Source organism: Chiloscyllium plagiosum, chromosome 15, assembly GCF_004010195.1.
Source record: "Chiloscyllium plagiosum isolate BGI_BamShark_2017 chromosome 15, ASM401019v2, whole genome shotgun sequence".
NCBI classification, from domain to species: Eukaryota; Metazoa; Chordata; class Chondrichthyes; order Orectolobiformes; family Hemiscylliidae; genus Chiloscyllium; species Chiloscyllium plagiosum.
Window position 1 is genome coordinate 54,115,626 of NC_057724.1, and position 14,287 is coordinate 54,129,912.

At 39.3% G+C, this 14,287-nt stretch overlaps 1 protein-coding gene across 1 annotated transcript; it reads left to right on the forward strand.

Annotated features, from left to right (window-relative positions):
- Positions 1-471: 471 nt before the first annotated feature.
- On the forward strand, positions 472-8,131 carry cdx4 (caudal type homeobox 4). The gene is made up of 3 exons (XM_043705309.1): positions 472-898; positions 5,901-6,046; positions 7,931-8,131. Exons 1-3 carry the CDS (start codon positions 472-474, stop codon positions 8,129-8,131), a joined length of 774 nt encoding a protein of 257 aa, XP_043561244.1.
- The last annotated feature ends 6,156 nt before the right edge of the window (positions 8,132-14,287 follow it).

Genomic DNA, 14,287 nt, shown 5'->3' on the forward strand with positions numbered 1-14,287 from the left:
GTGTGCATTTTTTGATTAATGATTATGCCCGTTCAAATGTTTGCTTCCCAAAAATAGACATCGTTCATATAAGTCCTTAGGAGCACATTACAAAACGTATCCCATTGAAAATTTCAGATTTGCACGAAAATTCAACTTCTCTCCAAAGTGCAGGTATCTCGGTGTTATTGTAATGCTTTTGGTGTTTACAATTTATTGCTGAGGTGGACTTCTCTGGCAATAGGAAGTGCCACAGAGCAGAAAGGTGGCTTTATTTTTTTTTAAATCCCGTTCTTATTTGAATGCAAATCGATGACCAGGCGGTGCAATGACGTCGCGGCGCCTTTGGTACACCGTTAGTAGCAGGGTCCTGTCAACAATGGTTAATCGTGTGTGATAGGGGCAGTTCAGTATGAGCCTCGCCAGGCAAATGCCAGTCCAAGTAGACGGCCACAACTGGCTGCAGCATGCACGCAAACCCTAACCCTCGCCATGTATGTGGGCTATATATTGGATAAAGAAGTAAGCATGTACCCAGGACCCGTTAGACGACCAAGCATCAATTTATCCACACAGAACTTCGTTTCTCCGCCACAGTACTCGGAGTACGCGGGATATCATGTGCCTAATATGGAAAACCATCCCCAAACCTCGGTGTCTTGGGCCTCTCCGTATGGTCCACCAAGAGAGGACTGGAGTTCTTATGGGCCCGGGCCATCGAACACAGTGCCAGTTCAGATCAGTAACTCTACTCCAGCGCAGGTTTCTTACAGCTCGCCTGACTATAACCCCATGAACACCCCAGCTGCAGGAATCCTTCCTCCTTTAGACGCAATCTCAGGGGGGCAAACGTCGCCCAATAGTCAGAGGCGCAATCCCTATGAATGGATGAAGAAAACAGCACAGATCTCTGCTGCAGGTAAGAACTCTCCAACACTTCAAAAACCTTCTGGTTCCGTACAATTCGGGGCCCAGGTAAAGTAGGTGCATATTCAACGGTGGTGGGAACAAGGAGAGCTATATTCAGAAATACAGATATTAGTCGCTTGCAGTTATTATATTTAACTCAAGTATTAATGCAAGTGATAATGTTGGCTTCTAGAAAGGTATGTTGATATTATTCATGCTTGGCTTTCTGTAGATTGAAATCTGATGTTAAATGACGATAGTGATTAGTGTCCTGGGTACAGATCGTTCCATGTGGTCATTTTCACAAAGAATCCTTTGTCTTTTGTTTTGGGAAATGTTTATAGAAATGGGGTTCATCTCTCAACTACACTGAGCAATCTGCTGGGCCGGGTGTGAAGCGTTTGTGTCGATGCTCGGGCTCTGTTTTAGAATGTTACTGTTAGAATAGGGTTAGGTTCTCCATTGCGTTGATTGCAGGAAAGCCCAGTTTGAGTGTGCGTGCTAAGCCCTGTAGAAGGCTGCATCAGTCTGTATATTACAAAAAAGTCAGGATTTGGCAAAGTCTTACTTTTAATTACGAGGCCTGAGGCTTTTAGATTTTGTTTGCAAATCTCATTTTTATGCAATTGGCAAAATGTTTATGTTTTATTAACTTCAACTTTGCACTTTTTTGAAATCATTGCGATTACTCGGCTCTTTTTTTTGAGAACTATTGGAACTGAGGGAACTGTAGCCAAGCCAAACCTGAGCCCTTGCCTATTACAGGGCAAGAAATTGGGCCAGGCCCCGCAGTTCCATTTACGTCGATGGAATGGAAACGCTAAGGCCAGTGATTCCTATCCCCTAATGTGTTTTTTTTTAAAAAAAAAACACATGAAAGGTCGGCCAAGCCCTTCGTGTGTCCCGTCTTGCAATGTGGCTGCACGGAACACCTTCCAAATGCCTGACTCGCCAGACTCTGCGTGTGAAAGGAAACTGCTTTCCCAGACTTCGACTACCTCCGCATGGACTCTAATAACAACAGGACTATTGGAAGGAGCATGTCTGAGAGATTTGCTGGATCATTGCATGCGGAAGAGAAGCTGACCAGTAGTGTGTGGTGACTGCCTTTCTTTTGATGCCTGTTTGCATCAGAATGAACAGATTGGTGAAATGTTAGTTAAATAAGGAAATACGGGTGGTTCTGTTTTACAGCCTCAAGTATTAGCCATTTGAGATAAGAAATTGAATCATTTTTCATTTGGTGGCCAACCCATCTTTCAGCTTCTTAGGTATTTCTGGTTTACCGAATCACATTTGAAAGGGTTTGAAAATAAACGTTGTGATCTGGAGCCAGTTCAAAAAAATCATTGCTGAATGTTAATTAAATCCGCATTTGTTCGCTTGAGGCTTTCTAGTGCTTTCCTGGAACTGGCCAAATGATCGGATCTGGTCCCCACAATCGTAGGCCAATTTCCATTGCTTAAAATCCCTGGGACAACAAAACACTCGCGGATTTGAGACTTGCACAATGGTTAGAGGACCATTAACAACCACTCCACATATTTCCAAAAGCACATTAAAACTTACTGTTCAATTTGAATTAAAATCAAAGAAGTGTAGGAGGAACTCAGCAGGTCTGGCAGCATTTTATGGAGCGAGTAACGGATAGAATTACAAAGAAGTTATAGTGGATTCAAAATATTAAATTAAAAAAAATCTGCTGATGCTGTCAATCAGAAACAGGAAGAGAAATTGCTGAAAAACTCAGCAAGTCTGGCAGCATCTGTGGAGAGAAAGCAGAGTGCACTCAACAGATTCTGTCAGACTTGATGAGTTTTTCCAGAAATTTCCGTTGTTTGTTCCAAAATATGAAATTATTATTTTCTCCACCATGGCAGCCGGCGCTGAATTTCTACCGCATTTTCTGTTTTTTTGTTTCAGGTTTGAAGCATCCGCAGTATTTTGCTTTTATTTTTCCAATTTAAATAATCGGATTGGCAGCGGCGAGCTGTTAAGGTCGGAAAGTGAACTGGAAGGTGTTAGTCTCTGACTTGGTTTTGGAAGGGCCAGCCTGGACGCGGGAACCAATCCCCTGTAAGCGCCTATTGTAAGGTTACACAGAGGTTACACTGTGTGAACGAACCTAAGTCCGGCTTCGCAAGCTCCCAATATTAGTCCTACCTAGGGTGTTGCTTCCACCTTGTTCCTGTTGTCAGTGTTGTGTCAACACTCCCTTCAACCCAATAGATTTCTGGAGCTAAACAAATCTCTTCCCTATTATAATTTGCGTGAAGGTATTGTTTTTAAAGAAAAGTTTCCAGCAGGGGTAACAAAACCGGATTATTCTTTTTTTAAAAGCGACAGTATCATTGAATTGGGACAGTGGTCCCAGATTCCAGTGAGAGAATCCCATGCAAATTGCAGGAGGTGCGAATGTAACCAGGCGCCGGTCTCGGTTTGAATGCTAATTTGCCATCCTGTAAACTAGCTGTGAGGTCCCGTTTCTTCAGTCACCACATTGTTATTTGTCATATTCAGGCGGCATGCCCTTTCAACACTTTGCTAGCTTTGATATGCGCCCTGTTACGCTTCCTAACTCCTCATTATCTGGGAACATGGAGGCTTTATATTACCGGAAAGGGTGACGATTTTCACAATAAATAATGAATCTTGTCCTTGTAGCATTGTCTGGCTCGCAATGTCTCCCGAATTTTATTACCAAGGTGAATAATGCGAGTGCGGATGGCCGCGTTATAAACCGAGGTCATATTTACATAGGCTTCGGGTAACCTGTTGAATTTTAACCCTTGGCACACCCGCAAGACAGGTCAATTTTTGTTCAAATGCAAATATGTTCTATCTGTGGCCTGGGGGGGGGGGGGGGGGGGATATAAGTAAATTATAAATCAAACTCATTTCTGATTTGGAATAAGGAGGTTGGAATTGGAAGCTAGAAATGGTTTGAAGAATTCTCTTGAAATTGAATACATTTAACAGTTAGAATTGTGAGAGAAACATATTAAGACAATCTGAACTTAACAAGTGAACAAAATGTCAATAAGTACAATTCGAAGAATATCAGCTCATGCTGGAAATCCACAACACTTTGGTCAAGAACTGTAAGGGAAGTGATTGCAATCGTGTAGGAGAGAATAAGGGTTAACTTTTAAGTTGTCTATTCGAGTCTATGGTCCATTTTGAATGAGAGTGACGATCAACACCTTGGTCCCTTATAGAGATATTAAAACTGTTCATAATGAACTAGACCACACATAAATTGTGCATCAGCTAGAAGCCTGGACAGAACAGAGATTCAATAATAAATCACAGAATACGAAGTAACTGCAAAATGGTCTGAATAGAGCTGATATATTTAGAAATAAAAGCAATGAGTGTTATGTAGAAGAGGCAAGTTTTGGCCCATGAGACTCTCAAATCATCAGTTTGAGGAGCAATCATTCAAATACTGCACATCGGCTTATTTGGTCAAGATTCAATTTAAAATACGTTTCTTTTTAGAAAGAATCCTTAATATTTTTTGTGGATTTATTAAAAACGAGTAAATGAGAAGATATTCTAAGAAACAGTATTAAAGGTGATCGATACTCGTGTTAAATGCAATGGAACAGTTTATCCTGAAGTTGCAATTGAAATTTGAATACCAGCTCATATTCAGCAATTCTCTTTTAAAAAGTTTGGCTCCCTTGTACTATTGGGCCCGAGAGCCTGCAGACGCTTCGTTTTCGATGTTGTGTTTAAAAGATGCTTTTAAGATGAAAGTAAATGCCGCCAGTTGTTTATGTGAGGGAAATCAAACAGATTGTCCTGTGATCTGACTACTAGAAAGTCACCCTTTTGTAAAATTAACTTGTAGCTCTTTGTGTGGAGTGTGTTCGCTTTATCATATGAATACCGCGTTGTTAACATGTCCAAGGGGGTGTATGCACCACAGAGTGGTCTGGTCTCATCTTTCAAGTAGGGAAACGAGTTGCAAACATTTACAAGGATTAAAGAATCCGTTTGAGGGGACGTCGAGCTTCATTTCCATTTCTCGAAAGGATTTAAACTGAAATTCCAAGTACCACACATGACAGTTTAACCTATAAATTTTTGTGACATTGCTAAAGGTGGGCGCATTGCACAACGTAGATAGATCTAACATTTTTGTGACTTCACCCCACTGTCTTTTCTTTTCCAAAGATAAAATTCTTGCTGTATCTACGTTTTTTTCCCCGTAACTCGTGTTTGTGCTTTGAAACTCGCGGTTAGACTACCAGAAATCAGACGACTGGATGACATTGCATTGTAGTTGGGAGAGATTTGCAGAAAAGCTCTCCTGTGGAAATCGACACTTGGTTGAAGTGTTATTTTGTGCACTTAACTACATTTTGTTTTGAGAATGTACTTATCTGGGATGCGGGTCTGGTGGGAAGGTAAATATTTGTCGAAATGCAAACATACAAAGCTGAATTAGGATAGCTGTCTTGAGAAGTTCGTAAACTAGCCAAGAGAGATGAAATATTCACAACAGGAATGCATCCTTGTCACTTTGTGGTGCTCAAGAAATATAAATAGCAGTGTCAATTTAAATTTGATTCTGATCCGTTAGGAGGATTACAGGATATTCGTTTCATTTATTACATTAATTGCTACATTTATTACAGATATTGCTATACAACGTTTTAAAAATACAGTATTCTACGTTAGCATATTGCAACGTGTAACTTATTTTACTGGATAACATTAAGTTATTAAACGTAAGTTATTTCTTATTCGGCACAAAAACCGAATACTAAACATGCCAAAAAGTCCGAATTAATTTCGGGTATCTGGCCCCATCTCCGAGAATAATAAATACCACTGATGCGTGTAACAGATGACGAGTAAAGAATTAATGCAGAAATTTAAATCTAAAACAATAAGCTTAACTAGGGTTTGCTGGTCAAATAAAAGAGAAAGTCACTCTTTCAGATTCGGCTTTACTGGATTCGTCATAATGTTGCTTTAAATTCCACAATATCATTTTTCAGGTAAAACCCGGACAAAAGACAAGTACAGGGTAGTTTATACGGATCATCAGAGGCTTGAGCTGGAAAAGGAATTTCACTACAACAGGTACATTACTATCAAGAGAAAATCGGAACTGGCAACGATCCTAGGACTCTCAGAAAGACAGGTTCGTTAACAAAATCTTGTAGAGAAATCTGCATTGACGTAGGAAAATATTCGTAAATACAACACCCCTTTCTCCTGCCAGATTCTAATTGGGATCTGCGAAATAATTGCGCTCATTTTCAACATTGCCCTAAAGTCCCTACACACTCAAATCAAGAATTTCATATCATTGCCTCTTCCGTGCCTGAACTCCAGTCTGATATTTGGACACCCGTTGTGCATTTCCAGGTGTCATTTCTGAAAATCCAGTATTAAGTGCGTTTGTTTGAAAAGGAAATACTGTTTCTCAAAACTGCACAGAGACAAAGTTAAAAATCACACAACTCCAGGTTATAGTCCAACAGGTTTAATTGGAAGCACTAGCTTTCGGAGCGTCGCTCCATCATCAGGTGGTTGTGGACAATGTTGGATTTTCGTTTTATTTTTGTGCGAGTCCCTCAGAAAGCCTGCTGGTCAAATCTTTCTGCTAGTTTTATTCTTGTGACTAAATCACAATTAAATGAAAATCACTTCATTGCAATGAAGAAATATCCTTTCTGCTCAGTGGTGTGAGCTTATTCATAACTGTCAGTAAAAGATTACTTAATTCTTTATTTGGTATTATAAGGCTCATATAGGTCTCTTCAAACTTAAAAATCTCTCAACAATAGGCACCTTGAAACAGAAGCAAATGATGTAATTTACAAAAATCAGTAGAGGAAGGGGAGGGTGAAACGTGGCAGTGAGGAAATGATGGAGGTAAACAAAGAGATGAATTTTGTGATTATTTCTAAAAATGAGGAGGTTTGATTCTTTATTTGGTATTATAAGGCTCATATAGGTCTCTTCAAACTTAAAAATCTCTCAACAATAGGCACCTTGAAACAGAAGCAAATGATGTACTTTACGAAAATCAGTAGAGGAAGGGGAGGGTGAAACGTGGCAGTGGGGAAATTATGGAGGTAGATGGAAATGTGTTGCTGGAAAAGCGCAGCAGGTCAGGCAGCATCTAGGGAACAGGAGAATCGACGTTTCGGGCATTAGCCCTTCTTCAGGCTAATGCCCGAAACGTCGATTCTCCTGTTCCCTAGATGCTGCCTGACCTGCTGCGCTTTTCCAGCAACACATTTCCATCTCTGATCTCCAGCATCTGCAGACCTCAATTTCTCCTCAAATGATGGAGGTAAACAAAGAGGTGAATTTTGTGATTATTTCTAAAAATGAGGAGGTTTGATTTGAAGAGAAAATTTATATGTAGAGACACGATTATTAAATGAAAACAGAAAATGAACTGGGCCAACGAAAAACTATAGGAAGGTTAATGGCACCTAGGTTTTCCACCACAAACATTAATTCCTCCTTTCAAATGTTGACTGGCAATGTATATTTCCAGCATTTTCAATTTTCATTTCAGAGAATCAGCATTTACGTCTTTTCTCATTATCTGAAGGCTGCAGATCTGCAAGGTAACTATTCCAGCCCCCAAACTATAAAAAGTAAATTCTCATGTGAAGTGTTTTGAAACATTTCAAGATATGGTATGAGTGCAAAAGGACAGTGGAAACATATGACCAAACATAAGAATATACATGTTGGGAGCAGGAGTAAGCGATTTCACTAAATCAGTCTACTTCACCATTAATGGAGCCCTCTACTCCCAAAAGTTTGATGAGTGGTTAAACATTTTAATACTGCAATTCATAGTTGGTAAACAAGACAGTAAGAATAGAGAAACCAAGGGCAGTAAGTAGTTAGAATCACATCAGCCATAATGTGCTTGAATAGTGAACCTCTGTGGACAGACTGAATGCCCCTAACTTTCTAAAGTAAAATTTATTTCAAGTTATGACACTTGTTTCCCAATTATTGCCATATGCCTTACGGTTCTAATTCTGTTCTGATTTAGGTTAAAATCTGGTTCCAGAATCGAAGGGCCAAGGAACGGAAGATGACCAAGAAACAGTTAGCTCAATCTGATGGCTGTCTGGCTCCCCATGGTCCGGGTCCAGGGAGTCCTGTTGAGATGCCGGGGCAGATGCTGCTTGGGGGCCACATTTCTGGAGGCCCTCCTGTGGGGAATATGGCCCAAGTAACTGTCACACTCTAACCAGTGCACAACAGCAAGGACCTCAGAGCTTGTGAGGATGACCCAGCCATATACCAGGATTATGCACAGAGAGCACTCCATTTAAGAAAAAAAAGGCGCTTTACATTTTCAGAAGATGTGAATTTTATGGATATCAGGGAATGATTTGCAATTTATAAAGTCAATGTAATGACAAGCAGATGCTTGATATACAGATCAAACTTTGTCTTCAACATTAAAAGTTATTCAAAAGATTTTTTTTCAAGAATCTCGGTAACATTCCGGGCCATATCAAGTTGTTTCTTTAAATCATAAGTTTGGATACAAAATAGTAAAACCAATATACATTCAAAAAGCTTTTCAAAGACTTTCTAAATATTCAAGAGGGGAAAAAGTTACCTCTGAACATAAAGGGACAGCAAAGAGCATTGTGTCGCCTGTTGTATTATTAAAAGTGGAGTCGTATTCTGTAAACAATGCAGAACTGTATACTGGTACTCAGCTAAAATACACATGTTGTCTGGTGTGTGTTCAGCAAATTAATCTCTGGTCCCAGTTGCTGTGCTTCATGTTTTTTTTTAATTCTAGACATGTATTAACTTACAAGAATTAATTTTCTGGCATCTTAAGGTACAAATTGTTATCTAACTTGTTAATAAAAGGGTGTTTGGGATGCATTTCATTCTGCATGTGTAGTACCAAGGAACAAAATTACATGGGTTTGGGCAATTTGGAATTTTGCTAAGTTTTAAAGTGTGGGAGTTAAATCAATTAGTTAAGCTTAAATGTAAAATAATTTCTCACTGGTATGGATTATCTAACACAGAATTTTGAGCTTCTGGTTGGAACGTCACTCGTCAGTGCATCTATAATTTGGATCTCCTGCTGGCCAATGTTAAGGACTAGAGGACTCATTGGTGTAATTCTGCACACACTAGTTCCAAATTCAAAGAGTTGAGCTGAAATATGCTTCCATCGAACAGAAGCTTCAAAGTTTGGGGTGGGGAAGGAGGACATAAATGCACCAAAATATTGCATTGGGAAAGTGAATGGATCCATCAAAATAGTATGTCCTCATGGATTACTCAGAATCTGGTTCAGAAGTCTCAATAAAACAAAACTACTGAACAACTTTTGGTAACAAATTATTTCACAAGATAAAAACAGAACTAAAATGTTGCAGCAGTGTTAGCCTCTACTGCTTTACTGTCAGAAAATAAACAACATATTACTTATAATCAGACTGATAGCAACCATCTGCAACTGCAGGTATGTTCCAATCAGACAGCTTGCTGCTTACACAGCCTGACTAGAGCTTTCATTTCTACTACCCAGCAGAGAAATTAGTGGATTTTTGATTACAGGCAACCTGTCAGCTCCCTTCTCAACAATTACATTTTTTTAAAAACAGCATAAGTGATGGTGTCTGCATTCTCAAAGCGTCTGAGATCAGTGAAAACATACTTTAAAAGTGTCCACAGAGGACCTAAGTATCTGCAACCATTTCACATGCTTTTTCAAATACAAGAACTTACTATACACAGATTTAAAGTTGTAATGGAAATGCAATCTGCTTTACCACGTTCTCCTGTCAGTAAGTTTTAATCATTTCAGGTTAAACACAACTAGCATCATAGTAAGAGGCACATCTAAAGACTGTGGTGCAAGTGTAATTACCCTTCCTTCAGGCTTAGCTCCATGCTTGGGGAATGGTATCCCTCAAGCTCTACATGACCAGTTGAGAGATTCTGTGGTCTGTTGTGGATTATGGCTTATTACTAGAACCCTGTATTTAAGTTAAAAAAATCACCAATTTGATAAAGTTCAGAGGTCACATGTCTGGCAGAAGCATAACTTAGGGCCACATACATATTTTATCACCATATGTAGAGTTTTAAAAAAAATTTCTAAATATCTTATTAAATCAGAGGGTATATATTTCTTACATCGGAATGTGCACACTGTATTCGTTATTTTGCATGCTGAGGTTTCACCGTCCCGCCCAATGCCAGCCAACAGCAAAAATTAGAATAACAAAAGATAGCTAACATTTACTTCTGTTATTATCTATCAGCTCTTCTCCATGCTGTACTGAAGGTATTATCTGTCTGAGATATGGAGTTGGATTTTCAATCACTGGTGGGTTTGGGACACAGTCTGGGAGCAATTTACAAAATGCAGAGATTAGCCCTGGGACAGTCTCCAAATTTCATAGTGCTCTCTGGGAGAGGGAATGAGGAAACCCACTCACCTCAGATTAATTTCCCATTCATCTCTTATAAGAGTTGTAACAGGCTGAGGGCTCCAATCTTTAAGAAGATTTTGGAAAAATGAAAGTTTTGTGCACATTGATGCACAATTGTCAGATTCACATTGGGGTGGACAGTATTTCTTTATATATTGAAAATTATTGGAGGGCCTGGATTATGTGCCTATTGTCTCTGTTTTGCCCCTGTGCCTCAAGCAGAAGCTCCATTTGGAACCCAAGTAAATTATCAACCTGTAAATCCTTCAACATGTGCCAATGTTAGATCATAAGAGTGGGAGACATTTCTGGACAGTCATGTAATGGAAAGTAAGTTGGGACCCCTAGCATCACTGTCCACTAATGTGGAGAAAACAACAAGACCTCCTCATTGATATGTACCACACTATCATTTTGCCTTTGTGTATCCAGCCCTCTAATGAGGAGCAATCTAACTACTTTCTTGCATGCAGTGGCAGGCAGCTGCTACCCATGAAGGCTGTACGTGTTACAGCTAGCAGTGTGCAGGCAGCTGGTGCCTCCCTGAGACATGTGCATTTACTCTGGACCAATTAAGGTATATGTATTTCCATATCTTACATTACTTGATAATGGGATTTATGATTCATTTTCTGAATTTGTCATTACCTGGCCTGGCTGAGGAATCTAGAACATGGAATCTATTCTTAGGCTGATCATTTAGGACTGAAATGAAGATCATTTATTTCATTCAGAGTATTGCGGAGTTTTGGAATTCTCTACCCCAGAGAATGTCTGTGCTCCGTCCTTGAATATATTGAAGTCTGAGATAGAGGGGAGACTTAGGAAATTCCATAGTATGGTGAGCAGGTAGGAGAATGGAGTTGAAGCAAAATATTGGCTATGTTCATCATGAACATCTTGCTATTAATTGGATTAAGGATAAGTGAATCAAAAGTGTCCTTTTCTCATAGTTGTGGTTATCTATATGTGGAGCTGCGGGAAGTCAGAGATTTAGGCTGTTTCTGAATTTAGCTTTTCTGTCATTAACCGCTTTCACATTTCCTCCATCTGTGCAACTGGTAGCCCATATAGTAGATGGCCAAATGTATATCCAACTGGCTAGTGCTTAAAACGAGGACCTAAGCAGCAACAAACTTCATGCAATGGAATCTTTGGTATATTTTGTATTTTGCTCAAAACTTTGAAGAATAAGCATAGATTCTTTGAAGAATAAACATAGCAAAAGATTTTAAAAAACAAAGAAAATAAAAGCTAGTATAAAATAACAATATCAAGTATCACTATTCACTTTTCGATAAGTTCATATTGATCAGTTGAGGTTCCTTTAAAGAGATCAGGTTAGTTTGGCAGATTTAGTCTGTCAAAAGGCCTGTGTTAAGAATCGTTATGAATCATTTAATTAAATTCTAAATTAAACATCAGAAAAGTAGATTCACTCTTGCTTAACATGTTTCTCATCAAAGAGCAGGAATGGGAATATAAAAGTTAATCATCAACCTGGAAATCAGATGAATGAATGAGTGAATTGATACTGATCATCATTAAGGAAAGTAGGATCAAATATTCTGAGTTTTAAGTAAGGTACGAAGAGTTTAAATGTAACTGAAATTGCATCTTACAAATGCTATGCTAATGCCAAAGCTAAGCTGTACCTATCAGACTCCGGTGCTTGTCGAATGGTGAGAGTAAGATAAATTATAATATTTGCAACATTCTCTGCTCAGGTGAAATGAGTGCTACTACATAAACTCAAATTGTGTATTTCATATATCTGCAGAAGTAGGGCTGCTGACTGCTAGTGAAACCTGATAGAAAAGACTTGATGGGATAATTGGCTTTCTTAAACATTCAAAATGCAAAAATATCAGTGGACTGATAGGCCTTTTCTAGAGTTGCCAAATGTTTTCATAAAAATGTCAAGCATTGCAAAAATAAAAGCTTAAACCCCATCAAACCTGTACAAAATGATTGTTGTTGTAATGACTTTCTTTTAAATTTTAATGTTTCACCTCAGTAATATTCCAAACAATAAAAAGCTGAGGATGTGAGAGACTGTCTACTCCAGGCAGTCTTTCAACTAATTGAAAATACCAGACATCCAATACAGTACAATACAAAAAAAGGCTGTCAACATTATTGGCTATGCATATAGATAAGCATCATTTGTTGTAGTGGTCACAACAGGCTGGCATTTTCCTTCGAGATAGAATTGGTCAAATAATGAAATGTTAATTTATGCATTGTTGTGAAGAAAGAATCAACCCAAAATTGGAAAATACAACCAGAAACCTAGTTATAAATATCCTAATTATGATTCCAGTAACTGGAAGTGTATCAAAAGCACAAAAATGCCAAAAACCCACAGCAGACCAGGCAACATCTGCAGAGACAACATTTCTTACAATGATCATTCAGCAAAACCCAAATATTGCTTTAGCTTTCCAGCAGCTATCACTTTTCCTCTTCATGTATATCCATACATCTGTTATTTCCATAGTGCATTGTAAATGGTGGCTATTCCAGAGCACTTTCAGCCTCCAGCACATTGCAGAGTCAAAATGCTTCCAGATCAGAAAAACAGCCTTCATTCTTCACAAACTGCTTGAGGGATTAGTTGGTTTTCAAGGCTCAACAGAGAATTGAAACAAAGGAGGAGTCACTTCACAAGCAATTGGAGTCTTACAAGCCTTTTTATCAGGTGTGAATTGGAAACATCACAAGATATCTACATCACACAGGTTACTTTACCAAGCTAGAAATGAGAAAAAGAGGTCTCTGTCTCCCTCTCTATGGAATAGCTCTTCTCATATGATTCCGAAAACCAACGATAACAGAAGTTTCCATAATGTGGCTGAAAATGATTGTGCAGTTTTCCACGCAATATAAGATAAATTAATGTCGCGCCTTTCATGTCATAAAGATTTTCGAAAATGCTTCAACTAATTAATTACTTTTGAAATGCAGCCACCATTGGCAAATACAGCAAGCAATTTACATATTGTATTGCAAGGTCCCATGAACAGCAATAAAGCAATTAACCAATTATCCTATGCACTAATTAATAAGGCAATCAAAATATCATTAAATTATTAAACACAGTGCAATATATAAAATTCAAAACATTCTGTTTGGAACAATATTAATTTGTTTGTTTGGCTAACATACCTTTATATCCTGACTGAAAACAACAAATGCTGGAGATCACAGCAGTCAGACAGCATCCATGGAGAGAGAGCAAGCTAACGCTTCAAGTCTAGATGATTCTTCATCAAAGCTGAAGTAAAATGTGGAGGGGACAGCATTTATGCTACAGTTTGGGGAGGTGGGGGTAGTGGACGGAGGCTCACTGCCTTCATTCCTGATTTTGCTGCTCCTCGGATGCTGCCTGACCTGCTGTGCTTTTCCAGCACCACTCTAATCTAGACTCTGACTTCCAGCATTTGCAGTACCCACTTCTGCCTAGTGGATGTGGAGTGCCAATTGAAAAAAATGTTGATAGTTTAAGTAATTGGAATGAGAGAATGGCAGAACAATGTTTCTTACCTTTATATCCCTTCATTTCAGTTTTATTTTTTAGGAAATTATTGCAGCCATCAGTGTCCTGAAGACATGTGTCAGTTCTATGGGATATGGTTCTATAGGTAGGAGCCGCATCTGCTCCCAGGAGGACCAGTTACTACACCTCCTCCCATCCTGCCCCCTGTAAAAACGCCATCCCATTCTCCCAATTCCTTCGACTCCGCCGCATCTGCTCCCAGGAGGACCAGTTCCAAAAACGCACAACCCAGATGGCCTCCTTCTTCAAGGACCGCAATTTCTCCCCCGACGTGGTCGACGATGCCCTCCACCGCATCTCTTCCACTTCCCGCTCCTCCGCCCTTGAACCCCGCCCCTCCAACCGCCACCAGGACAGAACCCCACTAGTCCTC